The sequence below is a fragment of the Myxine glutinosa genome, chromosome 2 (assembly GCF_964187855.1).
Source record: "Myxine glutinosa chromosome 2, kmMyxGlut1.1, whole genome shotgun sequence".
Taxonomy (NCBI): Eukaryota; Metazoa; Chordata; class Myxini; order Myxiniformes; family Myxinidae; genus Myxine; species Myxine glutinosa.
The window spans coordinates 175,960,589-175,975,484 of record NC_136262.1 but is presented as its reverse complement, the minus strand read 5'-3'; the positions used below and the strand labels follow the sequence as shown (position 1 = coordinate 175,975,484).

The 14,896-nt window shown below is 45.8% G+C and overlaps 1 protein-coding gene across 2 annotated transcripts in view; it reads right to left on the bottom strand.

Annotated features, from left to right (window-relative positions):
- Nucleotides 1-14,896, bottom strand: part of MAP2K5 (mitogen-activated protein kinase kinase 5) — a 395,167-nt gene that overhangs the window by 43,729 nt on the left and 336,542 nt on the right. For both annotated transcript variants that reach the window (XM_078771935.1, XM_078771937.1), the window contains exons 15-18: nucleotides 11,978-12,028; nucleotides 11,071-11,142; nucleotides 4,451-4,480; nucleotides 3,139-3,165 (exon numbers count right to left, since the gene is read on the bottom strand). In XM_078771935.1, the coding sequence (XP_078628061.1) occupies nucleotides 3,139-3,165; nucleotides 4,451-4,480; nucleotides 11,071-11,142; nucleotides 11,978-12,028 (180 nt within the window). The remainder of the gene's footprint in view (nucleotides 1-3,138; nucleotides 3,166-4,450; nucleotides 4,481-11,070; nucleotides 11,143-11,977; nucleotides 12,029-14,896) is intronic.

The following is a 14,896-nucleotide window of genomic DNA, read 5'->3' as shown; positions in this document are numbered from 1 at the left end:
TAACCCCCCACACTCCTCTCCTGGCCACAGGTTTCTAACCCTCCACACTCCTCTCTTGGCCACAGGTTTCTAACCCCCCACACTCCTCTCTTGGCCACAGGTTTCTAACCATCCACACTCCTCTCTTTGCCACAGGTTTCTAACCCCCCACACTCCTCTCTTTGCCACAGGTTTCTAACCATCCACACTCCTCTCTTTGCCACAGGTTTCTAACCCTCCACACTCCTCTCTTGGCCACAGGTTTCTAACCATCCACACTCCTCTCTTTGCCACAGGTTTCTAACCCCCCACACTCCTCTCTTTGCCACAGGTTTCTAACCATCCACACTCCTCTCTTTGCCACAGGTTTCTAACCCTCCACACTCCACTCTTGGCCACAGGTTTCTAACCATCCACACTCCACTCTTGGCCACAGGTTTCTAACCATCCACACTCCTCTCTTTGCCACAGGTTTCTAACCATCCACACTCCTCTCTTTGCCACAGGTTTCTAACCATCCACACTCCTCTCTTTGCCACAGGTTTCTAACCATCCACACTCCACTCTTGGCCACAGGTTTCTAACCCTCCACACTCCACTCTTGGCCACAGGTTTCTAACCATCCACACTCCTCTCTTTGCCACAGGTTTCTAACCCTCCACACTCCACTCTTGGCCACAGGTTTCTAACCCTCCACACTCCACTCTTGGCCACAGGTTTCTAACCATCCACACTCCTCTCTTTGCCACAGGTTTCTAACCCTCCACACTCCTCTCTTGGCCACAGGTTTCTAACCCTCCACACTCCTCACTCAGCCACAGGTTTCTAACCCTCCACACTCCACTCTTGGCCACAGGTTTCTAACCATCCACACTCCTCTCTTTGCCACAGGTTTCTAACCATCCACACTCCACTCTTGGCCACAGGTTTCTAACCATCCACACTCCTCTCTTTGCCACAGGTTTCTAACCATCCACACTCCACTCTTGGCCACAGGTTTCTAACCCTCCACACTCCACTCTTGGCCACAGGTTTCTAACCATCCACACTCCACTCTTGGCCACAGGTTTCTAACCCTCCACACTCCACTCTTGGCCACAGGTTTCTAACCCTCCACACTCCACTCTTGGCCACAGGTTTCTAACCATCCACACTCCACTCTTGGCCACAGGTTTCTAACCCTCCACACTCCTCTCTTGGCCACAGGTTTCTAACCCTCCACACTCCTCACTCAGCCACAGGTTTCTAACCCTCCACACTCCACTCTTGGCCACAGGTTTCTAACCATCCACACTCCTCTCTTTGCCACAGGTTTCTAACCCTCCACACTCCACTCTTGGCCACAGGTTTCTAACCCTCCACACTCCACTCTTGGCCACAGGTTTCTAACCATCCACACTCCTCTCTTTGCCACAGGTTTCTAACCATCCACACTCCTCTCTTTGCCACAGGTTTCTAACCATCCACACTCCTCTCTTTGCCACAGGTTTCTAACCATCCACACTCCTCTCTTTGCCACAGGTTTCTAACCATCCACACTCCACTCTTGGCCACAGGTTTCTAACCCTCCACACTCCACTCTTGGCCACAGGTTTCTAACCATCCACACTCCTCTCTTTGCCACAGGTTTCTAACCCTCCACACTCCACTCTTGGCCACAGGTTTCTAACCCTCCACACTCCACTCTTGGCCACAGGTTTCTAACCATCCACACTCCTCTCTTTGCCACAGGTTTCTAACCCTCCACACTCCTCTCTTGGCCACAGGTTTCTAACCCTCCACACTCCTCACTCAGCCACAGGTTTCTAACCCTCCACACTCCTCTCTTAGCCACAGGTTTCTAACCATCCACACTCCTCTCTTTGCCACAGGTTTCTAACCCTCCACACTCCTCTCTTGGCCACAGGTTTCTAACCCTCCACACTCCTCTCTTTGCCACAAGTTTCTAACCCTCCACACTCCTCTCTTGGCCACAGGTTTCTAACCCCCCACACTCCTCTCTTTGCCACAGGTTTCTAACCCTCCACACTCCTCTCTTGGCCACAGGTTTCTAACCCTCCACACTCCTCACTCAGCCACAGGTTTCTAACCCTCCACACTCCTCTCTTGGCCACAGGTTTCTAACCATCCACACTTCTCTCTTTGCCACAGGTTTCTAACCCCCCACACTCCTCTCTTGGCCACAGGTTTCTAACCCTCCACACTCCTCTCTTTGCCACAAGTTTCTAACCCTCCACACTCCTCTCTTGGCCACAGGTTTCTAACCCCCCACACTCCTCTCTTGGCCACAGGTTTCTAACCCTCCTCTCTCCTCTCTCTCAGCCAAAAGTTTCTAACCCCCCACACTCCACTCTTGGCCACAGGTTTCTAACCATCCACACTCCTCTCTTTGCCACAAGTTTCTAACCCTCCACACTCCTCTCTTGGCCACAGGTTTCTAACCCTCCACACTCCTCTCTTGGCCACAGGTTTCTAACCCTCCACACTCCTCTCTTGGCCACAGGTTTCTAACCCCCCACACTCCTCTCTTGGCCACAGGTTTCTAACCCTCCACACTCCTCTCTTGGCCACAAGTTTGTAACCCTCCACACTCCTCTCTTGGCCACAAGTTTCTAACCCTCCACACTCCTCTCTTGGCCACAGGTTTCTAACCCCCCACACTCCTCTCTTGGCCACAGGTTTCTAACCCTCCACACTCCTCTCTTGGCCACAAGTTTGTAACCCTCCACACTCCTCTCTTGGCCACAAGTTTCTAACCCCCCACACTCCTCTCTTGGCCACAGGTTTCTAACCCTCCACACTCCTCTCTTGGCCACAAGTTTGTAACCCTCCACACTCCTCTCTTGGCCACAGGTTTCTAACCCCCCACACTCCTCTCTTGGCCACAGGTTTCTAACCCTCCACACTCCTCTCTTGGCCACAAGTTTGTAACCCTCCACACTTCTCTCTTGGCCACAAGTTTCTAAACCTTCGTCATGAAATGCAGAAAACTTCCTTTTCCAAGTGAATAATTCCCATTGACAAACAAGTACAGGATGCATTGCATGAACCTCAGTTGCACCTTGCACACCAATAGGTTCAAAATGATTGAGCCTTCAAGATTACTGTGTCATCTGGAGTCAGAGAGTGCACCAAGAGTGAGAAACTTCCAAAACTTACCACCAATGAACCTCGATTCCTCTGAATCTGCGAACAATAAAAACAACAATAAAAAGAGATGTTTTCGGAAGGAATAAGGTGGAAACAGAAAGAAAGAAAGAAAGAAAGGGGGAAAAATATCCTTATCCAACATAAGGGAACGCCATTAAGAAGTCAATAAAAGGCACTTTGCCTGCATAATGATCGCAAAGCACAGCAAAATGCCAAGTCTGCAAATGGAAAGAAGAGAGCAATATGGAAGGTGCGAAATGTTACGACATGCGATATTTCATCAAAGCCAAAGCTCAGCAGAGAAAAGGTGGATTCACTCCCAGTAGGAGGGAGACAGGTCAGGGAAGGTGGGTAATGGAAATGATGGAGAAAATCGGGAGCTGGTTATAGTGGAGGTCAAAAGGGCAAGGCTTAAGATGAACAGCACATTAAAAAAAACACAACAAAGGAAAGTAAAGGGAAGAGCCTGCGTTGGTTGTAAAGAAGGCGGATTGTAAGAGAAGGAGTCTTGGCAGTGGTGGAGTGGGGGCAGGGAGAAAAAAGGGGGAGTGTGGCGGGGGGAGATCAAGTGAGACAGCACGCAAATTACCCCACAGCTTCAGGCGACGTGCAGGCGTGTGTTAAAACCATTTACATAATGAAAACACACAAAATGGTAATAGCCTCCCCACACGCCTCGCCGCAGTGGGAGGAGGGAAGGACAGTGGTTGGGAGCGATGTGGGGGCCAAAGGGGACACGGTTAAGGAACGGCACAAGGAGAGCGAGCTAGATCGGGCCATTTGTGGAACCAAAGGACATCATCGGTGCTTTACACCAACAAAATACCACGTATTCCCAGGAACGGTGAAACATGGGCAGGTGGACAGAGACGGAGAGACACACAGACCGATGATGAATATGGCATGCCTGATAAAAACGAAGATGGAATCCGAAAACGGTGACGACAGTCGGTGTACAGCACATCCAGGACAATGCAAGGGGAAATGGTGACACGACAGATTAATTGTACAGTGTTGGACAATCAAATCAGTAAAGGAAGAAAGACAGAACGTGGCAGACATCGCAGGTATGACAAAAAACGTTTCTTTGTTAGATGCCGAATACATTTCTTCCTTGCGGTTGACCGTCCACCTGTACCTTGAGGAAGAGTGTGCAGGCAAATGGGGTGAACGCAGGTGAAGGTATGAAGAAAATAAAAAACACCAACAGAAAGGAAAACAAAATGAAGAAAGACACTCGGATGACAACGGGAATTTTTGAGCCAAGAGTGGAGCGAAATATGACATAAAAATCAGGGTTTTGACAGGACAAACACGATACCTGGGTGTACGGGAATCTCCCAAGAGCCAACTGGTGAAAAGGAAGGAGGGAGAAAGAAATAATTAAGGAATACTCAAGTAATCCAGGCATCAAAAATCGTCCCATCCATATTTAATGACATTCCCACAGACAACAGCAAATGCTCAGTGGTACCAGAGACAGTGAGCATTTAAAGTCTCAACATCACTTCCTAACTCCCCACTCCAGGTTTGCAGCGAATTGTTATGGAGACGCCAAGTATCGCCGTTAGTAGCGCGTATCCCTCGCCCTGTGTCAGCGGAGCACCAAATCATGCCCGCGACATCTGAAACATGTCGGCACACTTGCTGCGGCAGATGGCTGCATGTTTCGACGTCTCCCTACTGCTCCTCAAATTCCACCGTCGCCCCAAGGATACTCAGCTGTTCTCATTTCCGAACCCTATGGTGACAGTTTCTCAGTCGTATCGGCCTGCATCGACTGAAGAAAACGTGGACGCCCCAAATATACCATTTGACATTTGGCCCAGAACGTGCGGTCAAATAATGTTGCACTAAAGTCCAGAAGACTCTCTTAGCTCTTACACGAGCCTCGATCTTGTATAAAAAAGGGGGAAAAAGGGGTAAACAAAGACATGATTCATGCAGTAAACTGTGAAGTCGAGCAACTCCTCCTGCAGTGAACCCAGAACCGCATCACTCGTACAATCTGCATATGTGAGTGAGAGCAGAGTTCAGCTGGTAGTTGGTCGGGTGTTTAGATGTTTAGTTATGCTTCGATCCGTGGAAAGGTTGTATTGGACTAAAAACTGTTATTTGGAAGCTGGCCAGCAGGGGGCAATGCATCTCGGACATCCTCTTGTGCATGGGGTTGTGCAGTCGGCTATATGTGGAGTATGTGTGTGGTGTATGTAAGAGGACAGGGGTGAGGGTTGGGGTGTCAAGACCACCTTTTCATTAAAAAAATGATACCTCCGCCAGGCTGAACAGTTTATGTTTTGTATCCCACCGACAGGCCAGATCTGGATCCACACCTGAACCAAAATCTAATGGACTTGATCTTGTCGCCGGACCAACTCATCCACCAAGTTTAGTCATAATCCGTCCACAAATTTTTGAAATATCATGCTATATATTGGCTTTAGCCCCATCACTCACTCAATGGTGAAAAATAAGTTTTCAAATTCTCGGATCCAGATCCGGATCCGGATCTTCACCAACATGTAACTAATCACGTCGTCCTTGTCAAACACCCAACGTCTCCACCAAATTTCGTCTGAATCCGTCCACAACTTTTTGAGAAATCCTGTTCACAAGCAGACAAACAGGTAGACAGGGTTGTGAAAACATAACCTCCATCTACCTTCGGTTGCGGAGGTCATAAAAACATACACGGTGAGAAAGAAGGGGATTTCATGCCATCAAGAAAATTTGCATTTTCAGTTCACAGAAACGCCAAATCCAATCGCCTCGAGGTCTCACGGGTCAGGCTCTAGATTACAAAAAGCAAATGATCCTGCAGGTGACCTCTGCGGTACTTACACTAGTTACTAGTTACTAATTTGATACTTTGGCAATGATCACGTGAATATCAAGGAGCAATAGAAGCCTACTGGTACATACAAGCTTTGTAGTTAATTAAAACCATCTCGTTCAGTCTTATGAAATGCTTTTTGAATCTTAAATATATCAACTGCAGTCTTTTGCAGGCCTTTAGCCTGACCATTAGCCCCACTCTTAAGCTGACAATATCTCCAAACTGGCCTCAAGGGCCAGACATCAGCTCGGAATACTCCATAAAAGAAAGGCTTCCTTTGGCTATTCTGAGCTATTCATTGTGTACAAGGGGCCCACCTGCAGTGCCATGGAGTATGGATCCCCACTGTGGTCTAGTGATGCTGCATCCCATCTAGTACTCATGGAAACAATAAGGTTTAGGAACTAAAGAATCACTGGCATTTTTGGTCTGCTTCCATCTCACCATGTCGAGATTAGCATCCGTGTATTCTTATGCTACTTTATATCCGGTCTTGCTTATTGAAATTTGAACCACCTTTAGAGGTCATTTTTACCCACAGAGCAGGGGTTGACCTTTTTTGGGCACCGTGGTCCTCTTTTTGAAGCAATGTTTTATGGCCGGATGCCCTTCCTGCCACCAACCCTGTTAGTCACCCCTTGCGACACACAGGGAATTACCAGTGAACTGGTACTCAATTTGTCGACCTCGGAAGGATGACAGGCTGAGTCAACCCACCTGGTAGTAGGGGAGCCAGACCTCAAAATTATGCAAAATAAGGATTTTTCCGTACCGGCTTGCTATAACATTTCCATGGGTGGATTTGTGTAGGCCGGGGCATCCCGCACAGGAATAGTTTGGTCTGCTCTGCATTTGCTCTTGCGAAATCCAATTTTTTGGGGGTTATTTGAACTTAAGGGACCACATAATTGAGCCAAAAAGTTAGGGGTAGGGGAAATCAAAATCCGATTTCAACAGGTTTACTATAAAGGGATCCATGCATGTTGGGTATCATTAGAAAGGTCTTGATAAGACCTACCGAATGGTACTATGCAAATGAGTAGGTCAATACTGATGACGTCATCAGAGGTGAAAAGGTCATATTTTTTGTCCGACGTGAAAATCTAGGGGTTTCGATCTTAAAATGGCCACTGATACAAAACTAAAAGAGATAAATGGATGAAAATAACACTGATTTATGTTGACATATGGGGTAAGTTTTTTATAACAATAAACATTACAAATACCTTGAGGTTTTGGAATTAACCCCTTGTGTTTGAAACACAAATTTCATAAAAATGACAATTTTTGGGATTTTCTAGCATTAAGACAAAACAACCCCAGAACTTTCTATATTATGATTTATCATAATATTCAATATCATTTATCTCTTTTAGTTTTGTACCAGTGGCCATTTTAAGATCGAAACCCCTAGATTTTCACGTCGGCCAAAAAATATGACCTTTTGACCTCTGATGACGTCATCAGAATTGACCTACTCATTTGCATAGTACCATTCGGTAGGTCTTATCAAGACCTTTCTGATGATACCCAACATGCATGGTTCCCTTTATAGTAAACCTGTTGAAATCGGATTTTGATTTCCCCTACCCCTAACTTTTGGGCTCAATTATGTGGTCCCTTAAGTTCAAATAACCCCCAAAAATTTAGATTTCGCAAGAGCAAATGCAGAGCAGACCAAACTATTCCTGTGCGGGATGCCTAGGCCTACACAAATCCACCCATGGAAATTTTATAGCACGCCGGTACGGGTTTTTCAAAATTTTAGTGCCTGGCTCCCCTACTATGGCGTTAATTCAGCGATCGACCGGGATTCGAACCCAGGATCCCAAGCCGGCACCCTAACCGCTAAGCCAACACCAGGCTTCGCTTATTGAAACTTCTGACATCAAATCTCTACTCAGCCCAACCAGTATGTACATGTTTATCAGTCACCTGCTCCTTGTTATTCTCTTTAAAATCCAAGTCCTTTCCTACACTTCATTTCTTTGTCACTCTCTTCTCTAATGTGTAGAATCACCGTTTTGGGTCTCTTTAGAGTTTCGACCAATCATTGAAAAAGGTGGCATCACCACATATTTTTGAGCTCCATACTGACCCACAAGCATAGCAATTCATGATAGACTTGCCGCTCCTTAACCACCTGCACCTTTCATTACTCAAAAGGATCTTGTTAATCTGTTTTGGTCTTATCCACTGGTGTCCTGAAGTCTTATTCTCGATGCTTTGACCATCAAGCAAAATGTATGATTCACAGCAGGCGAGTGTATGACATGACTTGTACATTTGCACATACATAGGTATGTACAAAATGGGCATATTATCGGATGTCGAGGTACGTACAGGGAATCGAGTTTTGACATATGCACAGGTAGTCAGGTGTGGAAGTGTGTACTGAGCATAAGGCATTGATGTGCGGACCGGACATCGGGCGTCGACGAGCATGCCGGGTATTAGGCATCAACACCCGTGCCGGGCACCTACACACACGATGGGGCCACACATACACCAGGCGTATACACACATGCATACGCATGCACAGGGCGTCTACAAGAACACCAGGCGTCTACTTGTGCACTGCGCATCTTCGCACATGCCAGGGGCCTACGTGCAGTATTTTGCAGGCCTTTAGTGGAGGACATCTAGGAGGGCCATTAGTGTGCACCAGATGTCCACACGAGTGACATGCCACCCGGGCCTCCGCATGAGCGACGTGCCCCGGGACTTCACACGAGCGACGTGCTCCGGGACTTCACACGAGCGACGTGCTCCGGGACTTCACACGAGCGACGTGCTCCGGGACTTCATACGAACGACGTGCTCCAGGACTTTACACGAGCGACGTGCTCCAGGACTTCACACGATCGACGTGCTCCAGGACTTCACACGAGCGACGTGCTCCGGGACTTCACACGAGCGACGTGCTCCGGGACTTCACACGAGCGACGTGCTCCGGGACTTCCACGAGCGACGTGCTCCGGGACCTCACACGAGCGACGTGCTCTGGGACTTCACACGAGCGACGTGCTCCGGGACTTCACACGAGTGACGTGCTCCGGACGTGCTCCGTGACTTCACACGAGCGACGCGCTCCGGGACTTCCCACGAGCGACGCGCTCCGGGACTTCACACGAGCGACGTGCTCCGGGACTTCACACGAGCGACGTGCTCCGGGACTTCACACGAGCGACGTGCTCCGGGACTTCACACGAGCGACATGCTCCGGGACTTCACACGAGCGACGCGCTCCGGGACTTCACACGAGCGACGCGCTCTGGGACTTCACACGAGCGACGTGCTCTGGGACTTCACACGAGCGACGTGCTCCGGGACTTCACACGAGCGACGTGCTCCGGGACTTCACACGAACGACGTGCTCCGGGACTTCACACGAGCGACGTGCTCCGGGACTTCACAGGAGCGACGTGCTCCGGGACTTCACAGGAGCGACGTGCTCCGGGACTTCACAGGAGTGACGTGCTCCGGGACTTCACACGAGCGACGTGCTCCGGGATTTCACACGAGCGACGCGCGCCGAGCCTTTACACGAGCGACATGCAGTGGATGTCCACACAAGTGACGTGCCCCAGCCAGGCATCCACACAAGCTACGTGCATTGGCCGGGCCTCAACATGAGCTACGCACGTTGGCCGGGCCTCCACACAAGCTACATGCACTTGATGTCCACACCAGTGACGTGCGCTAGCTGGGGCCTCCAGAAGAGCGACGTGCACCAGGCCTCCACACGAGCGACAAAAGTAGGGCCTCCATGCAAGCGATGGACATCTCCACAAGTGACGGGCATCAACGCGAGCAACGGGGGTCTACAAAATCAATGCGCATGAGGCGTCCACATGAGCAACCTGCATCCGCATGTGAAACGTGTGTCGGACCTCCACGCGAGTGGCAAAAGTCGGGCGTCCACACGAGTTACTCATGTTGGGCGTCAGGTCTCCACGCGAGTGATACACGAGTGATACAGTGTATCCATGCGAATGATGCACGTTGAGCGTCCACACAAGCGACATGTGTCAGGCGACCACGCAAGCAAGAGAGTGGGTGTTTGTAGTGACTAAAATTGAAAAAATGATTCACAAAAAAAGACATATTAGTATTAAATGTATAGTTAAGAAAATGTAATTTTTAACAAGTGGGGATTCCTCCTCATGCCAAAAGTAGAGAAACAAGGAAGAGATTATTGCACAATCATATTTTCAGAGGTCATCTCTGATTTTTACATCCTTTTCTATGGTACTTTCAGGTGACACCCTCTCTTTCCCATTTTCAGCTGACACCCCCAACCGGTCCCGCACCTCCAAACTCCTGGCCCAGCTACTGCAGGGTACATGCAGTGTACCTGAGGGTGCAAGCTCCCAAAATCCAGGCTCACTTCTTGCTCACTTCCATTCTTTTGTTCTTCTCTTCTCTCGATTGTGGGTTCGTTTTTTGAAGGTTGTAAAATCCCACTCATCCTTCTCGGGCTGACAAATCCGGTAGTGCATTACCATCTCACGTCATCCCCATCCATGTTTGGCATCTTTTTTCACTTACTAACGCTGACTCATTCAACCTTCCTATTGTATCCTTCAACCTTCTACATTTCTCCCTCCCTCGTCTTTCTCCTCTTTTCCTGTTTGTTCATTCTCTCGATTGTTGCGCACACCTGTGGCACCACTGCCCCACTGACAGTACGTTACTCATGTTGTCTTTGGCCTCAAGCTCTTCCATGAACTCATATTCTGCATCCAAAGCTTAAACGAGCCTTTGAAACAATAAAACAAATTATAATTGATGATAAATTCTGGAATGGGATAATTTATTTAAGTTCATGATTGATTTGCATATTAGTAGGATTCATGTGAAAACAGGAACTAGTCAACTATCTTGCCAGTCATATCATTCTTAACATCACTACTTGTTTTTTTTAAATTATATCTCATTAGTAAATCATTGAGACACTTCATTTAAAGGTGCAACATTAAATGATCAAGCATGTTAATCTCACAAAAAAAAATGATTATGGTAAGTTTAATAGGCCAATATCACAACACCTCATTTCCAAGACAACCTAAAGGGAAAACCTGCTCATCAGAAGTGATTTTTACCTCCATAAAGGTGATCCCTAGACTCCAGACATCTGAGTGGATTCCATACTGCTCTCCAGATATCCTCTCAGGCTGAGGAAGGATGAGACACGAGAAGCAGAAATACATGTTTTACCACCTGAAATTTTCTTGCATTTTTTTTCTGCCGAGTCCATAAAAGTCAAAAATGGATCTAAAGGTCTCGAGTCTAAATTTTGGTCACAAGGACTGGAGTTCAAGTACAGTATGTAATGGGAAGCAAAAGTAACAGACAATGTTAGTTAGGAAAACTTGGAGCAGTTGGAGTGACAACACAAATGGCTTCCTCTCACTGAGGTCACAAAGCCAACCAGCTCGAGAGATGTGTGCAAGGTGGAGACTGCTGCTTCCATCGCATTCCTAAAATCCACCTCATTCTGAATCGCATTACAAACTCTGACTCACTTTTTGTACCTCAGCATTAACCTATATTTCCATTGCCAAAATCAATTTCCAAATTGATTTGCTTGTGAATAAAATAAGCAAAAAAAAAAAGAAGAAGGAAAAAAAACAGAAGGATGATGAGAGTAGTGTGGGAGGAAATACTTTGAATCTCCAATAAGTGGTCATAGGCCTCGCTCTTGTGGCTGTGACACTATCTGGGACTATGCTTTGCTTTCCAAGCTGTTGGCCAATGATATTTATGGTCCTTTCTTGAACGATTGTCTAATTTTTCCTAAAGTGTACAAACATCGGGTCATTCAGTACAGTATCTTCATTTGTGCAAAACTCTTGAAATTTTCATATGTTGTAGAGATAACTATATTTAAATGTTAAACCACATTCCAACCATTTATGATTCACCAACAGAAGGGAATCAGAGTATCATGTCGACAGGGTAAACATAGCTGAGCTATGGCAATTTTTGAAGAAAGAAAAACTCACTCACAGCCATATAAACACTTGTTCCGACATAGGTCTTGGCAATCGAGTTCACAAGCTGCAAAATAAATTAACAAAACAACACGTTCCATTGTTATCGGATATTATTACTTGGCAGTGACCTTATGAGTTGAAATACTATAACGTGATGTAGTATTTAATGGATGTATGTGACCCGTTATATGAGCACTTTCCTGCTCACGCACTTCCGCCAGTTGCAATGCAAGATGGAGCAGAACCCCAATGATGAGGGCGTGGCTTTATCCTGACATCAAAAATTCCATGCTTTGATAATGTGGATGGAAATGAGTTGTGATTTGGATATAAAATCAGAAAGTGCAATTTGATGGGAATGCGTCAATGCATATGCCTTTGCCTACATTAAATGTCAACCTTCTGTTATGTTTTATCTCAATTAAAGGTCACATGAAAAACTAGAACGCCACTCAGGAGAGCACATACTCCCACCGTGGGTGGCCGCTGCTGAGCCCTATCTTCCAATGGTAAAAAAAATCCTTCAAAAAATTCCTGGATCCGGAATAATATCCCGAGCTTCACCAAAAACTAATCAATTCTTCCTTATCCCAAGGGCAATCATCCCACCAACTTTCATCCAAATCCGTTCAGAACTTTTGCAGATATCTTGTTCACAAACACATGAACACACGAACACACACACGGACGGACACGATCAAATGCATTACTCCCTGGCGGGAGTAATTAAAGGTCCTCAGAGAGAGAGAGAGCGAGAGCAAGAGCAAGAGCAAGAGCGAGAGAGAGAGAGTGAGAGCGAAGGCGAGAGCGAGAGCGAGAGCGAGAGAGAGAGAGAGAGACAGACACACAGATAAGTAGAAGAGAACATGAGATGATTCCAACTTATGGTCTGCAAAATGATTTTCAAAGCTAACATGACCTTTGACCTGTTAAATCTAAAATTGAACCAGTTCATTTTTGTTTTACATTCCATTTGTATGTCAAGTATGGTTTAAATTTCTTGAGTGATTCATCATAAGTTATTGCAGTAAAACAGATATTCAATTAAAGGACACTTGACCTTAGGCCTTTGACCTTTTGAACCCAAAATATAATCACTAAATATTTGTATTACACTCTGTAGTTTTGGCAAGTTTGGTCAAAATCCGTTTAGCGGTTCATAAGTTATCGCAGTAACTAAAATCTGCTACTTTCAGTGAAAGATCATATGACCTTTGACCCTTTGCATTCAAAATCTAATCAGTTCATCTTTGCATCATAATACACCTCTGTACCAAGTTTGATAAAAATCCCTTTAGCGGTTCACAAGTGATCGCAGTAACAAAAATAGATCACGGACGGGAGTTCTCGTTGCATGTGATACATGATATAAACATGTTGAAATAAAGGACAATTATTTTATAAACATTTTCTACATGTATTATGGCAAAGATAGGGCGTCATGCAACATTTTGTTCATGTTGAACTGCTTTGGGTGAAGGACCTTAAAACCAGTCCTTTGGCACTGTGACATAATGCCAAGTGCATTTTTAGCGCAATTACCAGGAATAAGGTCTTTAAGAACTTTTTATCATTTTCTCCAACACATACAATGTGAAACCTATCGCAGTGTAAAACAGACGATCGTCAATGGATATTGCAGTTGGTGAGGTTCGAGACATTCAAACAATCCTCTTTCAAAGTTATCTGCACGTTCCCCCTTTTTCTGCCCTGAACATCCACGACAGTAACAAATATTATCTGACTCCGTTATTGAAGGAAAAAATGGTATAACGCTTGTGTTTGTTGTTACCTCCGCCACCAAAGGTGGATGGAGGTTATCTTTTCACACCTGCCTGTCTGTGAACAAGATATCTTAAAAAGTTGTGAACGGATTCGGACGAAATTTGGCAGAAAGATAGCGTATGTGACAAGGACGAAATGATTAGATTTTGGTGAAGATCCGGATTCGGATCCGGCTAGTGGAATTTTAAAAGTGATTCTTCACCATTGGGAGATAGCAGGATACCTCAAAAGGATACATAGCAGGATACATAGCAGGATATCTCAAAAAGTTGTGGACATATTTGGACGAAACCTGGTGGACAGGTTGGGTGTGTGACAAGGAAGAATCGATTCAATTTTGGTGAAGATCTGAATATGGATTCGGATATGAGAGGTATTTAATTTTTTAAGTGATTCTTCACAATTGAGAGATAGGGCTAAAACCAACATATAGCAGGATATCTCAAACATGTATGCATGGATTTGGACGAAACTTGGTGGAGAGGTTGTGTGTGTGATAAGGAAGAATCGATTCAATTTTGGCGAAGATCTGAATATGGATTCGGATTTGAGAATTATTTAATTTTTTTAAATGATTCTTCACAATTGAGAGATTGGGCTAAAACCAACATATAGCAGGATATCTCAGAAAATTATGGATGGATTTGGACGAAACTTGGTGGACAGGTCGTGTATGTGACAAGGAAGAATCGATTCAATTTTGGTGAAGATCCGGTGACGGATCCGGATAGTACAATTTTTTCAGTGATTCTTCACCATTGGGAGATAGGGCCAAAAACAATATATTGCAGGACATCTCAAAAAGTTGTGGACGGATGATTTTGATTAAATGTGATTCTGCATTGTGATTTTCTCGTCTACTCCAGGATACAAAACGTAAACTGTTCACCTGGCGGAGGTATGCTCTTTACAGAGTACCGTTCTAGTTTTTGTAGGAATTACTATCAGAGCATATTAGGTCACGACGCAGAGACTTCATTTTTTACCCCTCCCTGTTTCGCCTACCTAATACCCCAATTGGCGGGATATTTACTCATTGCCTTCCCACAAGTCTGTTCGGGATTCTCTATGAAAGCTGGTTCATTGGATCTTACCTTGCAATGCTTTATTGCATCAGTTCTCCAATTCAAACTCAAAAGCATGTTCC